Source organism: Sminthopsis crassicaudata, chromosome 1, assembly GCF_048593235.1.
Source record: "Sminthopsis crassicaudata isolate SCR6 chromosome 1, ASM4859323v1, whole genome shotgun sequence".
NCBI classification, from domain to species: Eukaryota; Metazoa; Chordata; class Mammalia; order Dasyuromorphia; family Dasyuridae; genus Sminthopsis; species Sminthopsis crassicaudata.
Window position 1 is genome coordinate 553,047,241 of NC_133617.1, and position 23,640 is coordinate 553,070,880.

The 23,640-nt window shown below is 31.5% G+C and overlaps 1 protein-coding gene across 3 annotated transcripts in view; it reads right to left on the reverse strand.

Annotated features, from left to right (window-relative positions):
- LOC141555291 (uncharacterized) overlaps positions 1 to 23,640 on the reverse strand; it is a 232,087-nt gene that overhangs the window by 103,188 nt on the left and 105,259 nt on the right. For all 3 annotated transcript variants that reach the window (XM_074288042.1, XM_074288051.1, XM_074288061.1), the window contains one exon: positions 7,351 to 7,473. In XM_074288042.1, the coding sequence (XP_074144143.1) occupies positions 7,351 to 7,473 (123 nt within the window). The remainder of the gene's footprint in view (positions 1 to 7,350; positions 7,474 to 23,640) is intronic.

The following is a 23,640-nucleotide window of genomic DNA, read 5'->3' on the forward strand; positions in this document are numbered from 1 at the left end:
ATGTCATCAAATGTGGGCACCTATTTCAATAGGGTAGGACAGAAATTGGCAAACTATGATGGCTCAAAAACCAAATACAACCTATGCTGTGTTTTGATATGGCCAAATTTTGGTATGAACTAATAACATTTTTATGTTTTTAAATATTACATTTTAAATTTATATGTTAAAGTATTTAAGTATGCTATTTAATAAAATGCATTAAAATATTATAGACTATAATATTCATGCCTCTCATTCTGTGTGAATATTCTCCAGGTCTATCCATAAATGTTCTACAGCATGTCTACCCCACATCCTGGGAGCCTCCTTCTATTCATCTTTGACACTATGTTAGTGTAAATGTAACACAAAGGCTGTTCAGCTCTTTGTTACTGTCTCTATAATGGGTCTACAAACTTTTCTAGGCATACTAATCTCTGCTGACAGCCTTTATTTTTCTTACTCTTTTTAATGTGCAATTCATCCTCAGACTCATGCAGTCTATTTGTGCTCTCCATGTTCCTATAATCCATTGTCTTCTGGGTGACCCATGATGTGAAGGCTTCAGAAACTGAAGTCTTTTATGATTTGTAGTCACATACCATTACTGAAAGTATATTGATGTTAAAAAAAAATAAGCTTTAGTTTTAGGGGAAAGATTTGAGTTCACTAAAATCACTATACAATTTCCCCAATGCAATCTAGTCTACTCTCTTCCTCCTATTCAATTCCAGGCTGACTTCATTGATATTTTCAGTGTCTATTCAAGTTATACTTTCTAATGGATGAATTCCATGAAATCCATCCAACTCAGTATGACAATCTATATAAAAGGCATTTTTGTATACTTACTTTCTCCTATGTGGTTAGACAAAATGCTATTAAGTAATTGGTAATCTTATATAGAACATTCTATAGTTTTCTAGATTCAAAAACAATCATCAATTTTTTATCAAAGCTTTTTATTTACAAAAGATATGCATGGGTAATTTTTCAACATTGACCCTTGCAAAGCCTTCAGTTCCAAATTGTCCCCTTCTTTACCCCACCTCTTCCCCTAGATGGCAAGTAGTCCACTGCATATTAAATATGTTACAATATAAGTTAAATCCAATATGTGAATACATATTTATACAGTTATCTTGTTGCACAAGAAAAATCAGATCAAGAAGAAAAAAAAAACTAGGAAAGAAAGCAAAGTGCAAGCAAACAATAAGAGAAAGAGTGAGAATGCTATCTTGTGGTCCACAGTGAGCTCCCATAATCCTCTCTTTGGATGCAGATGACTCTCTTCATCACTGAACAAGGAGAACTGTTTTGAATCATGTCATTGTTGAAGAGAGCCATGTCCATCAGAATTGATCTTGCTGTTGCCATGTATAATGATCTCCTGGTTCTGCTCAATTCACTTAGCATCAGTCCATGTAGGTCTCTCCAGACCTCTCTGAAATCATCCTGCTGGTCATTTCTTACAGAATAATAATATTCTATAACATTCATATACCATGATTTATTCAGCCATTCTCCAATGAATGGGCATCCATTCAGTTTCCAGTTTCTGGCCACTACAAAAGTACTGCCACAAACATTTTTGCACAAGTGGGTCCCTTTCCTTCCTTTAAGATCTCTTTGGAATACAATCACCAATTTTAAAAGAAAATATATTATGTATGGTTGTTACAAATATATGAGAGATAAGTTGGGAGGGGGAAATCTTAAAAGATAGTCTTCTACTGAACTGAATTAAATGTTGTTTTCTGATAAATATATATTTTCTGTTTTCCAACAGAAAATTCCATATATTCTCCAACAAATATTTTTATTGAAGAAAAATAAATATTTGGTCTTCTGTAGAATATAATTTATAAAAACTTGCCTGTTCCACTCTCATGCCCTCATAAAAGATATTCTTAAAAATGTGTAATCTTTTTTCATATAAAAATTATATTGAGAGGAAGTAGGTGTGTGAGACCAATAGTTTTCTTGATTGTATTTTTAAATAATAAGTTCTACAAATTTTTCCAAGCATTTAATATCCTTGCCTCTTTCAGATATCTTAAGAAATAACTGTACAATGCCTTGAAAAAAAATGTTACCAGAAAAGACCTCCTCTGTGTATAATTTATTTACTCCAGATAGTCTTCCCATCATCATTTTCTTTAATGACTTTTCTCCTTTCCCATGCAATTCATCTCAGGGACTAGGATGTTAGAGTAAAAATGAAGTGGCACCAGAGTCAATCCTTGAAAGAAGCCCTTGTCATAGAAATTTTCAAAGAACGTTTCCATTTATCATCTGTTTATTGTCTTCTTTCCAATTTAATCTTTAAATATCCTTGGGATGGTCTGGTTTTTGTTAAATTTCTTTTTCATTTCACTGCTCCACAAAATTTTACAAAAATTCTATATTTTAAACCAGATTTGCCTTTGATTGTCACAAATTCCCACTTGGCAAAGTCAAGTATTTGTGGGGTAAGGCCCTTCATGGCTGCTTATGATGATGATTGATTTATAATGATAAAACTTTTTTAAGTAATGGAGATAGTTTGGTTTAATCTGTTCTTTTATCCATTTCCCATGTTGTGGCATCAACTATTTAGGATGAAAGGATCATAGATGTTAGATATAGGATATGAAGGGAGCTTTAAAGATTATCTCTTTTTACATATGAAAGAAGCAGAGACCCAAAGAAATCAAGTTAACTTGAACAAGATCAGAACTAGGTGACTGCCCAGATGACTAGTCTGGGATATAAACTTGGGCCATCTGACTCACAATCCAGTGTTCATTTGAAATGTGTGAGGGTGCAGATGTCTGGTAATATCTACTACTTCCTTTAATTTCAAAAACTATTTTATAGCTACCTTGTTTTTAATATCATAGTCATTTCAGATATCATCTCAACCATTTCCCAAATAAATCTCCCTTTGTAAGAAAAAGCTGTTAAACAAAAGCAACTGACATAGAACCACATCAGACTATTGATACAAATTTTGAATATGAAGTTCTTCATCTCTACAAGGAGAGGATTTGCTTCTTTCCATGGATCAACATTATTTATTATAATTATATACCAATCAGTTCTTTTCATTTAAATTATTTTAATTATAACTGCTTTACAATTATTGTATTGTAATTATAATCATTGTATCTATTTTCTTTTTTATTTCACTCTATATACTTCATACAAGTCTTGCTATAGTTCTTTGAATTTTTCACATTTATCATTTAAAATGCTATTAAATTCTATTTCATTCATATGTAATAGGGCTTGAGAACTGACTATCATCCAACAATTGCAAATGAATGAGCCAAGCATTCCTTCCATTGTTCTACAAGGGATCTGGAACTATCATAATCCTTGAGCCTAAAGATGAACTTTAGTCAAATAGTTCTTAAAGGGATACAGTCTTCCATACAGGTACTGAAAGAAATGAATAAAGTATTTTAAGAGCTAAAGAGCTATTGCAGTGGAAGAGACAGACGTTTATGAATGGAGCTGAAATAAATTGGTAGCCAAGGGAATAATAACAAAGGAAAGGAAAACTAAAAGAAGAAAGTGAAAAAAAGATTACTGACACTGTTATCCTCCCTTACATTTCAGAAAAGAAGATTCAGACCTACTTTCCCAACTATAACCATCTCTTTAAGGAAAGAAGTTCCCCCAAATGCATGCTTTCCCCCCCCCAAATCCCCTTCCCTGTGCCATTACAGTAGCATCACATATAATCTAATCAAACCACAACATTTCTTATATGATTGTTTTTGTCAAAAACACAAAGGACAGAATTAATATAAAATAGACAAAATTTTACAGTAAGGAAGAGGGCCAAATTTCTTTCTGAATGTTAGGAATTTTTCTAACTTTTTATTACAATACTAACTTTTTCTTGTCTGATTTAAACTCTGTAAAATAGCAGAGGAGGGGATCACATAGATATGAGAGGTCATTATATTGTTGTTGTTGTTTATGCTGTTAGTCATTTCACTTGTGTCAAACTGTGATACCATTTGAGGATTTTCTGGAGTGGTTTGCCATTTCTTTCTCCAGATCATTTTACAGATGAGTAAACTGAGGCATATAGTGTTAAGTGACTTGTGCAAGCTCACCCAACTGGTAAATGTCTAAGTATTAATTTGAAGTCAGGTCTTCCTGATTCCAGGCTTGACACTCTATTCATTGGGCCATGAAAGCTAATTTTGAAACTGGTTTGACTAACTAAATAACCAGAGAGAAAGGAAATAAGGAGAAGTGAATAAGAGGAAAAATAACAAACTCTAAATTATCCTTCAGAGAGGAGGTATCAAGGTCTGGGATGGATTAACTCTACTCATATCCAGCTCATATCCAGAGAAGAGAGCATAAATTAGAGCAGCAGCTGGTCAACTATCCTTCACAACTGTACTCATGCCTATGGTTATTATGCATAAGCCAGCTTGTTCAGCTATTCTCCAACAGGGATACATCTACTTTCACATGTTACCATTTCTATTCTTTTAAAAATTGGAAACTTATTTTTATCTTTACATTAAAAAGTTGATTATGTGGTCAGCTGATTCAAAAATGGCTTTTATCTTGGTATGCACTCATTTCCCATCTGTTAAAAAAAAATTCACGTTATTTTATGATCATCTTATCCAGAGCTTCCAATATCTCTTTTTAAAGAAAGTATTCATGATTCTATTGGCATATATCCTTTATCACTTTAATTTTTCACATAACATACTATTTTTCTAACATTTATTTCACCACTTCTCAGTGATCCATATTTGTATTGAAGTAACTGTGTTCTCTTGAAACACATAAGAAGATAGGTATACTATTTTTAGGAAGTAGGATAAAGGAAGTGAAAATGTTTCATCTTCATTTTCTATCAGTTGAAAACACACAGAACTCAAAAATCCAAGGGAAGATGATAGAAGTTAAAATCATATAGAAGCTCTGTACAATTGATGATAATCCAGGTCAAAGGTGAAAGGAACAAGAAAACAATTAAAAACTATGAGAGTTGGGGGGGAACAACCTAATCATTTTATCCACTCCAACTAATTCAATTCAAATCAATACATATTTAAACAAAGACAAAAATAAAATAGCTATTGTCGCCAGGGTTACTTAAAAGAAAAGGGGTAGGGAGGTACCATTGCATGTGGGTAGAGGAAAACATTAAAAAAACTGGGACACTAGGAAAAGTCTCATATAGGAGAAGAAAGAGATGAGGAGACAGAACATTACAGTTATGAGATACAGTTTGTGCAAAGGCATAGAAAGGGAAATTAATAGGCAAGACCAAGTAAACTAGTTTGGCTGAAATGTAGTTAAGATTGAGAGGTAATGAGGAATCAGTGTGGAAAGATGGGCTGAAGCCCGATGGTTAAATATTTCAAACACCAGAGAAGGCTGTATTTTATTCTAGAAGGAACAGGACGTCCCTGTAGCTTCTTGAGCAGTAGAATGATGTGATCAGTTTTATGTTATAGGAATGTAACCCTTTGCCAGTCCAGGTAAATAGAAAATGTTTGGAGAAGTCTCTGCTGGCAGCAAATTCATAATTTCAAAGGAATAGAGAGATTTGTTTAGGAAAAGCATATGAGGCTACAGTTCCAAAGGATTCATGCTTAAAAATACTATACACCTCCAGAGAGAAAACTGATGAACTGTTAGTGTAGATTAAAGCTTTTTCACTTTTTAAATTTTTCTTGCTTTTTTTGGCAACATAGCTAATATGGAAATATGTTTTACATGATTTCACATGTATAATGGATATCATATTGCTTCCCTTCTCAATGAGTGGGAGAGGGGAAGGAAGGAGGGCAAGAAACTATTAAAATAAATATTTTTCTTTAAATAGATATAAATAATAATCAGGGATATAGGGAGGACAAATAAAGATAAATAAATTTTAATTAAATAAAAATGTAGTCTAATAAGTAAGGTTATAGGGAGTCCAAATAAAGACAAATAAATTTTAATTAAATAAAAATATATGCTAAAAATAAACAACAAAGAAAAATATGTAGAGGTAAACAAGAGGATGAAAATACACCAATGATAACATAAACAACAATGTTACTTCAGTAATCATAATAGATGGCAATAGGACAAAAGGTAACAGGAAGCCTTTTTTAACACGTGATATTTCCCATTATTTCTTAGACATATAATTTGTTTTATGAATATAAGCAATATGTCAGATGCTATCCAAAGTGTAGAAGACATAATTCCTTTTCAAATCTTACATTCAACAGGCAATTTATATAACTTCAAAACATTTAAAATATGGACAATAATATCAGCAAAAGCCAAATAACTAGTTAGTGCAAAAATCTATTAATATACCCATCGGTGTAAAGGATGAAAAGGAGAGAAAAGATACTGACATGGAGTCAATGGAACAAGTGAAAAGCTTTTAATATTTGGAAAAAGAGACATTCAGGAAAAAATGTTAAGATTTTTGAAAATCAATACAGCATACTACTCAAACTACAATTAGAGGACAAAAAAGAATGAAAAATTTTAGACTATTAACAACATATTAGGTAGGGTGGCAGCGTGTCATAGCTGAAATTAATATAGATTTTGCTTTACATGGTACAAGAGTTTTGTGACCTTGGAAAACTCATGTCACCTCTCTGAAATTTAGTTATCCCATTTGTTAAATAAGGGCTGCCCTGTCTACGTCTGAGGAACAAATTACTTAATGTGTGTGAAAATGCTTTGAAAACTATAAAACACAGTTCAAATTTAAGGTTATTATTAGAATAACATCCTCAAGATCCAAAAATAACCTGAGGAAGTTTTTCAATATGTTGAATAGAAGCTCTATAGGAGATTTAGAGTAAAAACTAAGAGGTTTCTAAGGGCTGAATGGACACTGAAAAGTTTTAATCTTTATTAATAGGAGGAAAGACTATATAGAGAAAAATCACCAACTATTTTAAGGATTGCTATTTAAGGGTGAGGAAGGAGCTATATCTGTGATTTAATTTGCATTTATATTCAGACATTGAAATTCCTTCCATCAAAGCCAGATCAGCAACTCATGTATGATGAATATATAGTCTTAGAGATTTTCCTCAGGCACTGAGAAATTGACTTCTCCAGGGTTACTCAACGAGTATATGCCAGGGTCCGATGAATCCATATCTTCCTGGCTCAAAGATTGGTTTCCTACCCTCATTGCCACATTGCCTTTATTATTATAACAATATTAAAATATAAATACTTTTAAATTTAAAAAATACTAAATATTGTTACTGGGAGAGATCTCACAACTTCTGATTGACTATGTTATAATAAATTCCTTTACCTTTTAGTCATAAAATGTGAGATTGAGGAAAAGTATACATAATGGATTGAAACTCTTACCACATACTGTAAATTTAAATTGTCCATTTTTCCATAACAAAGATCAAGAAGTGTGACTGTCGGTTTAGTACAGTTCTTTCTTGACATCAACCAGGGCAGCGCAAGTTCCTCAATGCCAGTTGTCTAATAAAAGAATGAGAAAGGTTTAAAAATCAGTCATCTAGATTTGGGAACTACTGCATCAGAGTAACATTAATATGAGAATTATCAGAGATAAAAGGGGGAATCAGAAGGAATGATACAAATATAGAATTACAGATTTTCAAAAACAGGAACCACTTTAGGTCATGCAAACTAACTGATACCTTCATAGAAATTATCCCTGTAACGTTCCTGACAAGTGGTCATTCAGCCTTTGCCTAAAGACCACCAGTAAAAAAGGGAATTTCTTCTGGATAACGTAATTATTAGGAATATATATGTATATATTCAAGCAAAACAAGTCCAATCTTTTTTTCCACTTCACAGTCATGGGCACCCAGAAGTGAACATAGTACTCTAAGTCTTGCATCTATCTCTTTGAGAATCTATGATTTTATCTTTTATAGCATAGTACAAAAGTTTTCATTCTGGAGTACATTATCCCTGAGCATATAAGAAGATGGGGAATATTTGACAAATAACTTTATTATTTTATTGAAATAAATTAATTTCTTTAATTTCTTATGTGCACATGCATAGAAAACTACAATTTATGTCCTTTGAAATTGAATAGAAGACACAGGAAAGTTAACAGAAAGCCAGAGTTACATAGATTGAAAAAGATTGGAAAAGCTTGACTTGGTAAATGATCTTCATTAATTAATTATTTTATTTGAAAACTTAATCACCCTGAAGCTAATCTTTTCTCAATGAAATCCTCTGGCCTTGGGTAGAGAGGTTTCTAGGACAGAGTCATTTATTATAATGCCAGACCTGTGCTCAAAATATTTCCAGGGATGTCTCAAAAGTAGACAATGTACTAAAACTACTGTAGGAAGGCTTGTTGACAACATTATATTGTTAATGTATTAGAGAGGAATTCAGAAGTATTATGTAGAAGGCAGTGCAATGAATTTGGAGTCAGAAAGGATGAATTTAAACTCTATGGTATTTGATATAAAATAAATCCATTACATTGGAGAAATCCAAAAGTGGAATTGACTTCATCAGGAAGTGGGGACAGCCTCCTTAAAAGAGGTCTCTAATTTCAGATTGGATGAATACTCATAGACTATGTAAAAGAGAGGATTCTTGCCTACATCTGGAATGACCTATATGCCTATGAGATTTCTTACAGCTCTGAGAGTAGGAGATTTTTTAAAAATTACAAATTCATGAAATGGGATGATAGTTGATAATCCTGACAAGGAACAATAGTAAATTATAGGCACTTAAAAGGGTACTAAATAGAATCAAGGGATTTTAACTACATTTGTCATCATTCCTTGCCCAGGAAAATGTAATAAAGGTTCCAATTCATTTTTCTCTCTGCTTTTAGGGAATTTAATAAAATGCTTTAAGGAAAAATAAAATCATTCAAGTCCCAGTTAGACATCCTAATGAAACAAAATTTTTTTTCTTCTTTCTGTACAATGATAATCTCACTCTTAAGTGACTTTCATAAAAGAAAATACATTGGGGCAGCTAGGTGGTACAGTGGATAGAGCACCAGCCCTGAATTCAGGAGAACCCGAGTTCAAATCTGGTCTCAGACACTTAACACTTCTTATCTGTGTGACCCTGGGCAAGTCACTTAACCCCAGCCTCAGAAAAAAAAAGAAAATACATTGACCAAAACTGCTTTTGGTTTAACCACTGTTTTATCTTAATATCAACTTTTAGAAACTATGTCAACAGTAATAAAAAAAAATCTTTACAAAGAGAAAAACTTTAAAGAAATAGAAGTTTGGGGGTGGATATTCATTCTCCCTTAATAGAGAGAAAAGAAACAAGAAGGGAAAACAGGAAGCACAACTTTCAAGTTTCTCAGAAAATACAGGTAAAATTCCTCCTGTATCAGTCCTAGGAGACTTCTATGGGATTTAAGACGTTCCTTCCCCAATCCCCAAATGTGGTGGGGCAGTGGCTGCCCACAGAAGCTCTGCATATGAACTCTGCCCATTTCTTCCATCTGCCCCCTTATAAAGCAGATATATTTCACCTTCTTTCAAGTGTGTTGCTTCATCCTCACAAGATTTTCAGCCTCCCCCATTTCAAATAAAAAAAGAAAAATAAATTGTTTAGGTTTTTTTGTTTATTGATTCCCAAAGATCAAATAATTAGACCAGAATCTTTGGTCCTCTCACAGTTAATGTTTTCATTGACATGCTATAAAAGAAAAACTCCCCAACAATCAAGAGTTATAAAAAAAGTGGAAGGATCCTATGTGAGTGATAGTGGATTCACCATCATTGGAGATTTTTAAGAGATGACTGAATGTCATTACATAGAAATTCATTTGATACAGTGAAAAGAGCAGTCACTGACTCTGGAGTCAGAGGCCCTGGGTTTAAATCCTGCCTCTGATGCTGTCTTCCTATGTAATCTTGTGCAAATCATTTAACATCCCTGGATCTCAGTTTCCACATCTGTAAAATAAAAGGCTTGGACTATTCGGACTAGAAAGCTTTCCAAGTATAGTTTTTTTAATCCTATAAAAGTTGTTTTAATCTTTTATTAAACCCTAAGAGACAACACAATGCACAGAAATAGGTGAAGAAAGTGAAATTTTTCAAAGATTTGAGCAATCTATGATGGCTTGACTTAATAGAAGACTTAGAACCTGCTGGCTTACTTCTAAGCCAATCTACCATCTGCTTGTTGCATATAACTAGTGAGAGCATATACATGTGAGAAATTTATTTTTCTCAACTTCCAATTTTGGGAGGACCAGAGTAAGCAGGAAATCTGTCGATTTACAAAGAAAATGAGTGAATAGTAGCCACATGGAATATAACACTTGAATTTTTCATTCAAATGATTATATAACTAAATAAGTTAAAGCTAAATATTATCATACTTTAAATTATTAAGATAGAACTCTCCTTATCTTAGAGTTTAGATATAAATAATTCTTTTCTCTAAATGTCCAAAATTTCTGCAAAGTATACAATTAGAGCTACCACAGTGAAGACAACTTGCTCAACTAATTAAAGAAGCATTAAAATACTGAAATTAAGTGTTTTTCATTTAATTTGTTTGTAAAGATACCTCTGTAATGCTTATGATTCAAACCCAAAAATTACTTTTACAAGAAACTATACTCTGTAGCTCTCCAGCTTAATACATTGACCAAAAGTATATATTTCGGTGATGAGAACACATTTTAGCTAGCCACACATACACTACTGTGGCAATGAGTGCAAGGTTATTACAATGCCCATATTATGACATCACCTTGGGCTCCATTCCATGATGAAACAGAAAAAAAATATCACATTTCATGCTCCAGTTACCATAGCAACTTTTCTGAAAAAGTCAAGTTGTAAACCACATCAGGATCCTAGGTGCATGGATAAGATCCACTGAAATGTTTGTCACATAGGTAAATATGTATATGGTAAATGTAGGGTGAGAATAGGGGAGGGACTAAAATAAATAATCACTATCAACTTCTTTACTTTTAAATTATTCAAATTGTTTAAATTAGTAAGTTAATAATTTTGATGTGAGCTTCTTGTGTTTTTTTTCTCTTCACTGAAAAAAATCAACTATTCTCTCAACCCTTTTATATAGTTTTTGACAAAGGGGAATCCTTCTTGATTTTGACAAAGTCAGTCTCTCTACATGTGCTTATGATCCTCTCCCTTCCCAGGTTCATTGTGAGACTACCCCTTCAGTTATCCTAATTAACGCTACTTCTAATCTCTAACTTTTCCCTGGTTCTTCACCTTTTCCTTTAAATTTATGTATACCTCACGAAATCTTTAAAAAAAGTTTCATGAAATTCTTCTTTCAACTAATCATCCTCTGTTTCTTTTTTCTTCATCAAAACTCCTTTAAAAAAAAAGGGTTGCTATACTTTCTTTTTTCATTTCTTCTGATCTCAATCACTTATTTTTCTCAACTACATCTGCAATATGGTTTTCAACTCTATTATTTGACTGAAACTACTTTCTTCATAGTTATGTGATAGATGTGGTTTATATATAATATAATACCTAAAGTCACAAAGTGATAAAGGGGAAAAAAAGGAAATATAGACCAATAGTACTAATGAATATTAATATACAAATTTAAAATAACAAAACAATTGAATCCCACAATATAACAAAAATTATTTACTATGACAATTATGTTTGTGCAAATTCATGCTAAAAAGCCTTTGAAAAGAATAAGCACAATAAGGTCATTTTTGCTTCTAATCACTATACACTTTGTCTTGCTTTCCTTTTCTCTCTCCTCCATTTCTTTTAGCCCCTTTCCTTCAACTTTCCTGTTGAGTAAAATGAATTTTTGTACCTAAATGTATGTATGTGTATTCTTCTATCTTGAGAACAAATTCAGATAAAAGTTATGTGTGTTATCTCTCCATCCCCATTTTCTTATCCATTGTATAAGTTCTTTTTTGAATGTCATTCTTCCTCTCCTTTCACTCTTGCCCAGTTCATATTTCTAGTCCTTCCATAGTTCCTTTGAGATCATCCCAATATAATATACTCACACCCTTCTTTTCTAAATAGACTCCTAATTGCTCTTATAATAATAAAGTTCTTACTATTTATATGCATCATCTTCCCTCATAGGAATGTAAATAGTTTAGTCTTCTTTACTGCTTTATATATATATTTTCTCACAGATATTTATCTTTTTATTTCTCTTTGATTCTTGTGTTCAATATCAAATTTTCTATTTAGCTTTGGTTTTTTTATGAGGAATGCTTGAAAGTCCTCTATTTTATCAAACATTCATTTTTATATAGAGGATTATAGTCGGTTTTGCTGGATAGGTAATCATTCTTTGTAATCTTAGCTCCTTTGCCTTCCAGAATATCATAAGTCTTCCACTCCTTCATAGTCGTAGCTGCTAAATCTTTTGTGTTTCTGTGATTCTACAGTATTTTAAACTTTTCTGTCTGGCTATCTGAAGTATTTCCTAATTGACTTGGGAATTCTGGAATTAGGTTATAATATTCCAGGGAATTTTCATTTGAGGTTCTCTTTCAGGAGGTGATCACTGGATTCTTTCAATTGCTACTTTACCCTCTGATTCTAAGATATCTGGGTAGTTTTCTTTTGTAATTTCTTGAAATATGATATCAAGAATTTTTTTCTTGTTGATGCAGAGCAAGTAAACTAAAATTTCTCAAATTATCTCTTCCTTTTTCTATTATCTGGATCAGATAATAATAAGAGATGACCACATTTTCTTCTATTTCTTTTTCTTCTATTTTTTTCTATTTTCTATTCTTATATTTTCTTAATATTTTGACTTTGTTTATTGTTTCCTGATGTCTTAGTTTTCTACCTTCCATTTTGCCAATTCTAATTTTTAAGGTTATTTTCTGCAGAGAGGTCTTGTAACTCTATCATTTATCAAATTATGATTTTTAAGGAATCTTTTCTTCAGTATTTTTATGCCTCTTTTGCCAAATTCCTTTGCCTTGTTTTAAAGAAATTATTTTCTTCAGCTCTTTTGTGCCTTTTTTTACGAAGTGTTAATTTTCATCAATTTTCTTTCTTTCATAGCCCTTATTTCTCCAATTTTTCCTGTTCTGCTTTTGATTTGGGAAATCCTTCACCCCTCCCTCTTTTTAAAGCTATTCTAGTAATTTTTTGAACTTATGTCCAATCTGCCTTTTATCCAGAGGCTCTTATTAGAGGTCTTCTTTTGAGCTTATATCTTGAAATATCTGGAACTGTAGTATTTAATGATAAGATTCTTTTTTTGTTTGCTCATTTTTCTAATCTACTTTTTGGTTTCAGACTTTATGTTTGGTTCTGATCACTTATGGCCTGAGCTTCATGCTATACATACTCAACAAGGGTATAGAAATCTACCTTATTTTGCAGAAAAATATTTGAGGGAAATGGGATATGGGAAGGGGGAAAGATGATAAAAAGAGAAGGATCAATGGGGGAAGAAGTACTCAGTAGCAAAACACTTTTGAGGAGGAACAGAGTGAAAGGAAAAAGAAAATAAATGGGGGATGATACAATTAGCAATTGTGATTATAAAAAAAAATTCAAAACAAGTTTCTCTGATAAGGCCTCATTTCTCAAACATAGAGGAAATAGAGTCAAATTTATAAAAAATAAACAAGAGCCATTCCCCAATCGATAAATGATCAAAAATATGATCTGTGTCCAAAGGGCTGCAATTTCATGCATATGCTTTGACCTAACAACACCACTACTAGACATGAACACCAAAAAGATTCAGAATAAAAATAGACAAAGAAAAAGGGAAATAACCTATGTACAAAAATTATTCATAGCAACTTTCTTCTTAGGACAAAAAAAATAGAAATTGAGGGTATGCTTATCAATTGGGGAATGGCTCAATAAATTGTGATATGTGCTTTTGTTCTGTCAGGAAAAAAAAGTCTTCCATGAACAAAGTGATATACATACTATACATAAAGTAATAGCAATGTTCTGGGATGACCAACTGTAAATAACTCCGTTATTCTTAGTACTACAATCATCCACAACTATTCTGAAGGACTAATGATGAAAAATCCTATCCATACCCAGAGAAGTAACTGATTGTGTCTGAATATCAATTGAATCATTCTCTATTTCTCTCTCTCTCTCTCTCTCTCTCTCTCTCTCTCTCTCTCTCTCTCTCTCTCTCTCTGTCTTTCTCTCTTTCTCTCTCTTTCTCTCTCTCTCTTCTCTCTTCTCCTCTCTCCTCTCTTTCTCTTTCTTTATTTTTAACTTAATTTTTCTTGAGCATTTTTATTTTCATTAGGGTGAGAGATCTATGTTTTCTATGGAAATGTTTTACATAAATTCACATGTGGTTTCTTAATTGTAGGTAGGGATAAGGGAGAGAATTTTGAACTCAAAAATCTTAAAAGTAAATGTTTAAAAATATTGTTTTGAATAACTAGGGGGAAAATATTAAATAAATAAATAAACTGGAAAAAAGAAACAACAAATATGAAGAATTCAAGAAAATACAGCAAAAATTATGTGAACTGATACAAAGTCAAATAAGTAGAAGCAGGAAAACAATAGACATAATGACAATAATTTAATGTAAATGAAATGAAATTCAATTGTGATGTCCAAGTTCAATGAAGAAAAAAGTTAAGAAAATACTCTCTCCTCTTTTCACTGCGTATTGCAGAGGTATTGAGAGAGGAGAGGAGTATTCATAGTTGTAGAATATACCATCAGAAAGGTATGATGTTTTACCAAACTTTTCTCCTAATTTTTTTTCTTTTTCATCTTTGCTATAAGAAAAGGATCATTAAGGGGCAGGAAGAATGTTTTTCAATTATTTCAATAAAATATTTATTAAGCACTCTCTATTTGCCAATCTCTATGTTAAATGCTAGAGAAAACAAATAAGGAAAATGCAATCCTTCCCTTAAGGAGTTTACAATACATGAAAGAAGACTGAAAAAAGAGGATGTGAAGATATACTAGGAAGTAAGTGCCCAGTGTGGAGTCATTATGTAAGCAGAGTAGCTGATGAAAAATGGAGCATTACTTCAGACAAATTTGTAAATGAATGGAATAAAAAATAAATTAAAAATTGAAGGCATTACATAAAAAAAAAATTAATAGACCAACCACATAGTAAAAAAGGAAGGATAAGTGAGGGACAACTAGAATGTCACATTAATATTCAAGTGGAATAAAGAGAACTAATAGACTTTAGTTGGCTTGGGGCATTATTTGTGGCATATTTGTGGGAGAATATGGACAAAAGTCATTCAAAATGGAAACTCATGGATTAACTATGATCTGCACTATTGGAGGAAATATTCATTTTCATACAATAATAAATCCTTTGGTGTATTTGAATAAGACTTTTATTCATCATTCTCCACTGTACATTCCAACAGTACATAAAGAAAATTCTCACAGAATTATAAATATTTCATCCCCCTCATACTTTGCTGTATATGTTTAAGTAGTTCCTATGAAGAAAGAACTGATCATCTCCATTAATTATGGACTGCACACCCCCATCAACTGCCATCAATAAAAGGGCAAGCAAGCCAGCTCAGCAGAAGTAGCAAGGTATACTAGGGACAGACAGAAGGTGATATGAATCAAACAAGTCAAAGTACCAGCACCTACTACTACTTCCCCTAAAATTAAAATGGAGATAGCTCAGGACCCTGAACCCCAAGACCCTAAACTAATCCAAACCACACATTCATCAATGATGAAATTACTATGTGTAAGGAATCCACTTTCCTCACTACCATCAATACCAACTTCTGTCCAATTGCCATTCCTGGAAAGGCAAACATAGAAGCCTTGAGAGCTGCACTACACTTCCTGCCCCACTTCTACTATTAGCACTTGCCACCAAAGTAAGACTGGCATTGTCAAATGATTCAGCATCAGAAAATGAATGAAAATTATATTAAAAATGATGCATTACCATCTGCTTTGCCACTGAACTCTTAAGAACCTATGGTCTTTCCATTTGATTCACAGCTAAAACCTTTGTGTACTAGCATCTCTATTAAAATGTGATTACTTTAAAAATGGGAGCAGTCTTAACCCTTTGCTTAGCAATTATCAAGTGCTATTTTATTAATAAATGCAATTTTATTAGCTATTACTATTATATATTGTTAAACATACAATTATTAAATGCTTAATGCATGCTATTTTTATTCATTCATTTAGAATTAGGTATCCTGACATGCACAAATTAATGTACCAAAATTAATTATTATTTTTTTCAAATAGGAAGAAATAAAAATTCATAAATTGCATCTTGTTGATCATAAGGTGAATGTTAGAACAGAATTGGCATAATTTAAGGTAGATTTTTCATAGTTTTTATTCATCTACTTTTCTTCATAGTTTTCTTCATCTAAATAAAAAATGGCCTGATGGAAATTCTGAGGAACAGAAAAAGCAAATACTGCTTGAGTTTATGATCTACCAGGGATAAAAATATATATATGTGTGTGTGTGTATCTTTTTACCAATCAAAAAAAAGTCCCAATATTATCCACAAATTAATTCTCAAAACCTCTATTTTATTCTTATATGATAATTTCTAATTACAGAGAGAAAAAAAAGAATGTAAATAATCCAATACTAAGGGACCAGGCAGTGTCTTATTTATGACCATCTCTCTCTGAAAGCTTATCATTGTGTCTAACACATACATAGTAAGTGCCTAACAAGTATCTCTGAATAAGTTAATATATAAATTGCACATAAACTTGTATAGTCTATAGAGAAATAAAAGAGCTAATCAGCATCTTACTAAACCAAACCCTAATAAAAAGTAAACCGATTTTATAGCAGCAGAAAAATTAGGCTTAACTCATATGTTTCAAGTACTCTGAACTCCAATTCAAACTTAATTGAAAGATATTAGGTTTAAATTTTTCAGTGATAATTATAAAAAATAACTGAAAATAATTTATTGAACAAAACCTAGGATATAGTACTGGTTTTATTTTCTTAAGAATTTTTAAAAATTATCTTGACTTTTATTTGTATTGTTAAATGACTCAAGTAATTTCACAAAGAACAAAATGCTAGGCTTATATAATATTAAATATTTATTAATATTTCTACAAGATCTAAAATCTTAATAAAATTAAAACAATGTTTAATAGATAATTTTTACAATTTATGAGCCCTGATAGCACATTAGGTTTTAACTTGAACATAGTCCCTTTCTTGAGGCTATTAGATAAATATTGATTTTTTTGTTTGAGTATCTAACAAGATTTATTGACATGGCAATTCCATATTTTTCTGAGAGGAATAATAAATCTTGTTAGGTACCAAGGCAAGAAGTCAATGTTAATACTGGCCATTACTACATACATTTATCATTGTACCCATCTAACAAGTTGAGTGAGGATCCCATAAACACTTAGCTCAATTTCTCTAACATATTCAGGGAATCAAAGACCCTTAAATTTTTCCGGCATTCATTCATAATTGCAGTAGATTAAGTTCAAGTGCCTGGGAGTTTTCTTATACACCTTAGACCTGTTCCAAAAGATGCCTTTGCCACAAAGAGAATTGAAATGGTGTATGACTGCAGAATTTTCTACATTTGACTTATATTTAAGATTCTGTTGTGTTTTCTATATGTTATCCTATAACTATATCAATAAAAATATTTACACAATAGTATTAGTTGATTTTTCATTTTGCTAGTCAAGTAAACTATGCCCAGAATGCCCAGAGTATTGAGATAGGTAGGCACTGAAGATAACATGGTGTCAGAATTAGACATACTGCTCTAAAACAATCCTTAAAAAATTAATGTACAAATTAGGGTCAACCTGAAAACTGTGATATAACATGCTTATCTGATTTATTTTCTGGCACAAAGAGCAGAACAACACAATATCACTAGGATATTAATTACTAATTGCAATTTTCTAATTATTGTCATTCCATTTTTTTTCTTTAAGTCTTTAAATCCCACTAGCACAAACCACAGATTTGCAATGCTTACTTTTCTACTTTACAAACTCTATTATAGAACTTTTTCTAAAATGCTTAAAAGAAACAGGTCAAAGAATGATGACTTAGTGATGAGATCAGTCTTAGAGACAGTCACTTGACCAATATAGGATTGCTAAGGCTAAATGAATAATAAAGAAACTGATTACATTTACTTTTCTACTCATCTGAGTAGACCTGTCAGGTCTGAAATGGATTATAAGGCCATCTTTTGGCAGTTGTTAACAAAGCTTCATCAAGCCTATTTAGTGTTAAAATTTTAAGCTTTTATTTCCCATCGTCTTTTACTCCTTTTGTAAATCCGTGTGGCATGTAAAAAGTTTGAGATATAATTTCTTGGTAATTAATCATTTTATTAATCATTCCTAGCAAATAATTGATAAAGGAGTCAATAAAGGTCTCGAATTCCAAAGACCTCTCATGGAACCTGCTCAATCACTTATATTGCCTCAGAAGAATATTCCTAAGGGTGGCAATCAACTATCATTGGTTAACAATTAATTAGAAGAATTAATATTATAATGAGAAGTGGGACTATTTGAATGATTTGACTGGGGAACTGTAATTCTAATCACATGGTCTTAGACAAGGAGATCTATTTTTATCCAGACTATCTTGGCCTACAGCAATCTAGACAAAAGGGGATCCACCTTTGCTCGGACCTGGCTGAGTAGGACACAATGGGTCCAAATTCACCTTAATTTTTTTATAAAGCATCCTGGTTTTCATCCACTCTGTCCTAAGTTTCAATCTAAACTCCAAATGAGGATGAGGTCCAACCCTGGATCTCACCAATATTTGTTTATTTTAATCATTTCTCTCATGTTTAAAGAGTGCTTGAATTCCAGTGCCAAAGTATGACAAATTTAGTACATTTAATACTGTTAGGGAAGGGTAGTAGCTAGAAGGCACTTTTCTAGAGTCATGAAGATGTGAGTTCAAATCTATCCTCTGACACTTATTAGCTATTTGACCCTGGGCAAGTCATTTAATCCCAACTGCTTCCAAAAAAAAAAAAAAAAAAGTAAATACTCTTGGAAGCATATAGAATTGTTGTGCTTCTAAATGGAAGACTGAACCATAGAGAAGGGAAAAAGCATCTTCCAATCATAGAAAAGTCTCACTTTTTTACCCATACATAATCCCATATGCAAAGTGGAAAACCAGGATTTTAATGTACAACTAACCAATTTGATTTAAAATTCCTGGGACTACTGACATTATTATCTTCTCAAAAAGGCAACAATTACAGATCAGAAAATTAAATTAACTCATTTTTAAAAATAGCCCGCAAAGTCAATGAAAGACTAAAAATCTGGATCGATAAATTCAACTTCTTTATGCTTTAAAGTAACCCAAGATAGAAACAGATAATTTTTAAATATTCACTTTAATATACTTATTTTTAAAGATTTTAGATCTTATAGGAACATTAGTAATCATTTAATATTATGTAAGCATAGCATTTTGGTTTTTTTTAAATACTTACATTTAAATAAATGAATTGTCAGTCAATTCCACTTTATTAAGCATCTACTATATATAGACATTATGGTAAATTCAGGGAATACCAAAAAAAAAAAAAAAAAATCCCTGGTCTCAAAGAATTTGCAATCTAATGAGTAGGATATATTCAGAATAAATTTGAATGTGTAGAAATTATGAACAGAACTTTGAATGTGTAGAAATGATGAACAGGGCATCCAAAGAAAAACCTGGAAAGACTCATATGAATTGATACAAATTGAAATGAACAGAACAAGGAGAAGACTGCACACAATAACAATATTATTATACTTTGATTGAATCGCTTGAATAAGTTGAATAACTTAGCTATTTTCAGTAATGCAATAATCCAAGAAAATTCTGAATGATTTAGGATGAAAAAAGTTGTCCATCTCTGGAGAAAGAACTAATGGAATCTGAATGTTAATTGAAGCACACTTTTTAAAAATTTATTTATTTTTCTTGAAGGATTTTTTGGTCTATTTTCTTTTACAACATGACTAATAAGAAAATATATTTTGCATGACTGCACAAATATAAAGCATATCAAATTGCTTGTATTCTCAATGAAGGGAGTGAAGAAAAAGGGAGAGAATTTGGAACTCAAGATTTTAAAAAAATATTATGTTTAGAAGAATTGCACATGTTAATCCCTTCCTGAGGACATGATTCTCTTTGAAAATGAAGGACAAATAACAACAATATGCTTAACCTGTATAGAGTTTCTTGCTGTCTTGGAAAGGGAAGAGGATAAGAGAAAAAAAATTGTAATACAAGATTTTGCAAAACTGAATATTAAAAACTATCTTTGCACATAGTTGATAAATTAAAGTGTTAAAAAATAAAAAATGTTAAAATAGTTTTATTAAGAAAATATTTTAAAACATAGTAAAAAAAAACAGCAGTTCTTGAAGGAAATATGGTAGAGTGGGTCTGAGTCACAAGTTTTACTGTGACTTTTGTTTTTTATTATTAACTTTATCATGACCACTCATATTTCCTTAGGATTTTGAAGCATAAAAAAAGTGCTGCATTTTTTTCTCTCCTCTTTTTTATTACTTTTTCTCATCTCCTAGTCATGAAATTTGAGGATATATATATATATATATATATATATATATGTATATATATATATATATACATATATATATATATAAAATCTTATATACATAAAAAGACTTTTCTTCTCCTCTAATACCAAAGTTTTTACCTGCCTGGAGCTCTTCCAGTATAATGTCCTCAACTTTCAGTCTTCCAGTCTATAACTTGCTTCTTTCATCAATTCATTTTCATCATGAATAAATTCAATATCATGAATGAAATTCAAATATCATGTATAATTTAAGTACCATAAAAAAAAATTCAATATGCTCAATCGTTTTCTTTTTCCTAATTTAATTCTTCTCTTATGCTGAAATACTGGATCCTAGGCATTCAGGAGAGGTCCTACTTACTTACCCAAAGCTCCCCAGTGGGTGACTGCTAAAGTAATAGAAGAATTTTGGAATTAATTGGCATTAATAAAATTGTTGTTCCCTTTAAGCAGAATTATCATAATTAGATAAGAAAAACTGTGTGTATACATATTTATATATAATACAACAAAGTCTTGATATTTTATCAATGTATTTTTAAATTTTTCATTTTACATCAATTTCTTTTCCAAATTAAAATTGTGCAAAAGAAACAAGTAAACACATTAACTATGCCTGACAGTAGCAATGTTTTTTAAAGAATGTAAAAATAAAAAATCTTTTATTGAACACAACTGGTCACATTTCTGTTTCATACTAAAAGTGGAATCCAAGTTTGTTTGCCTATGTTCAAAATCTAAAATATATTCATCTAAACTTCATTGTAGTATTCTGAATAATATCAACATTATCACCTTGTAGGGAAAAGATTTTCTTCCAGAAATTAAAGGAGCTTAACAATCATGAAATTATTTAACTTGTCTTTACCCACAAACATACACATACACACACACACACACACACACACACACACACACACACGCGCAAACTAATGTTATTAAATTCCTACAAAAAAAAAAAAAAGAAAAATTCTACCTTTTTTTTCAAATGCACATGTTCTTATACATTTTCATTCATAACTTTATCATCTTTGGATTGATTTATTTTTATCTCTGAAAATATTAATGTATTTTATTACCATTTTATGAGCCATTTCCCCCTTTTTGAAGAAGCAAATATATCATGTTTACTTAATGGTGATTTTACCACTTCCCAAAGAGTAAAGGGATTTGTCAGTCACTATTAGTTTTTAGATGGTCAGTGGTTCAATTTTCAGTAGTATTAATGAAATTTTGATTTCTGAATATAAATAAAAGCAAATATTTATAATGAAATTCAGAAAATGCAAAATAATTTTAACATCTATAATAAAATTATAATTTGAAACATGTGGAGTTGCATTATTATCAAGAGTAATTTTATATCAACAAAATAGAGAAGAAAAATGATATATTGTCTGATTTGCTAATTAAATTTTCAAGAAATGGAGGGAAAGAGTTTATAGATATATAGATAATACAAACTTTTTCTTAAATTAATATCAGACATGAAATAGAATCCGAATATAAAGATCTGAAAGGTCAACAAAAATGTTTTGTCTGCAATAACTCTTTCACTCATAACAGAATCTGCTCCTTTGGTATCAAATAAGTACACCTTATCCTTCATTAAGTGTAACTTTGTCCATTATTACATTTTATCTTAATAAGTGAAATAAATTAATTTTCATATGAAGATAGAATTTAAAAAGTAATTCTTTAGACCAGGAAGATAAATGATCCAGGGGTAGAGGACAGGAGAGACAAGGCAGGGGTGATATATGATTTAAATATATACTTAAAGATAACAACTATTCAAGAAGTATTGGGGCATCTGGAGACACAATGGATAGAGCACCATTCCTGAAATGAGGAAGAACTGAGTTTAAATCTGGTCTCAAGACAACAGGCAAGTCACTTAACCCTTTTTGCTTCAGTTTCTGTACCTGTAAAATTAACTGAAAAGGAAATGGCAAACCTCTCCAATGTCTTTGCCTTGAAAATCCCAAATGGGATCATGAAAATTTAGATATGACTGAACTATTGTTCAAAAAGAGGTCTTCCTACAGAGCTGTTAGGGGGTAAGGGGATGGTGAAGAGGACTCATTCTGAAGCTACTATTTTATAGCTTAACTAGAAATACACACAGAGAAATTGAAAAAAGAATTAAATTTATACAAGATATCAAGTGGGAAAAGGCTAAATGAGTTATGGTATACGAAAGTAATGGAATACTATTGTTCTATAAAAAATAATGAACAAGCAGATTTTAGAAAGACCTGTAAAGATTTACATGAACTGATATTGAATGAAACAAGAAGAACCAGGAATACATTGTACACAGAAACAGCAAGATTGTTCATGTAAGACAGACTTGGTTCCTTCAGCAATTCAGTGATCAAGGCAACCCCAATAAACTTTGGATAGAATATGCCATCCACAGGGTTCTTTATTTGTAAAATGAGGGATCTCTTAAAGTCCCTTCCACTTTTAAATGTGATGATCTAATCAGATTTGAAGTAAAACTTTAATTTTAAAATGAAATGATGGGGTACAACCACTTCTCAGAAAACATTGCTTATTTCCTTGGTCAAAGTACTGCACTGGGAAAAATGGGACCAATGGTCTAATATAAAAGGAATATGAAAAATATCTTGATTTCTACTAATCTGAATACCTACCATTTGTTTATATTAGTTTTTAATTATAAAGTACTTCTCCAAAATACAGTGCTCTTCCATTAAATGACATTGCCTTACTTCCTTGTACTGGATGTGAATTTCGACAAGGTTATTTTGAGCATCGCCAGTCACTGTCTACTACTATGGCTCTGCCAGTTAGTTTTGATTTAAGATAAGTTTCTGACTGGAGGAAGGGTGGTTTGTGATAGATAGAGAGATATATTTCACTAAATCCACCATACCCACTTTTTGGAAACAGGAATATAGGCCAGAGTATCTAGGCACTTTTCTTGGGTAATACACCAAATTCAGATAAAATGACTGCTGACCCTAATGGAGATTATATTTCAGTAGGAAAACAAAGTCTTACAGATAATTGCACAGTACATGTATGTGATATAGAGAGCTTCAAAACAAA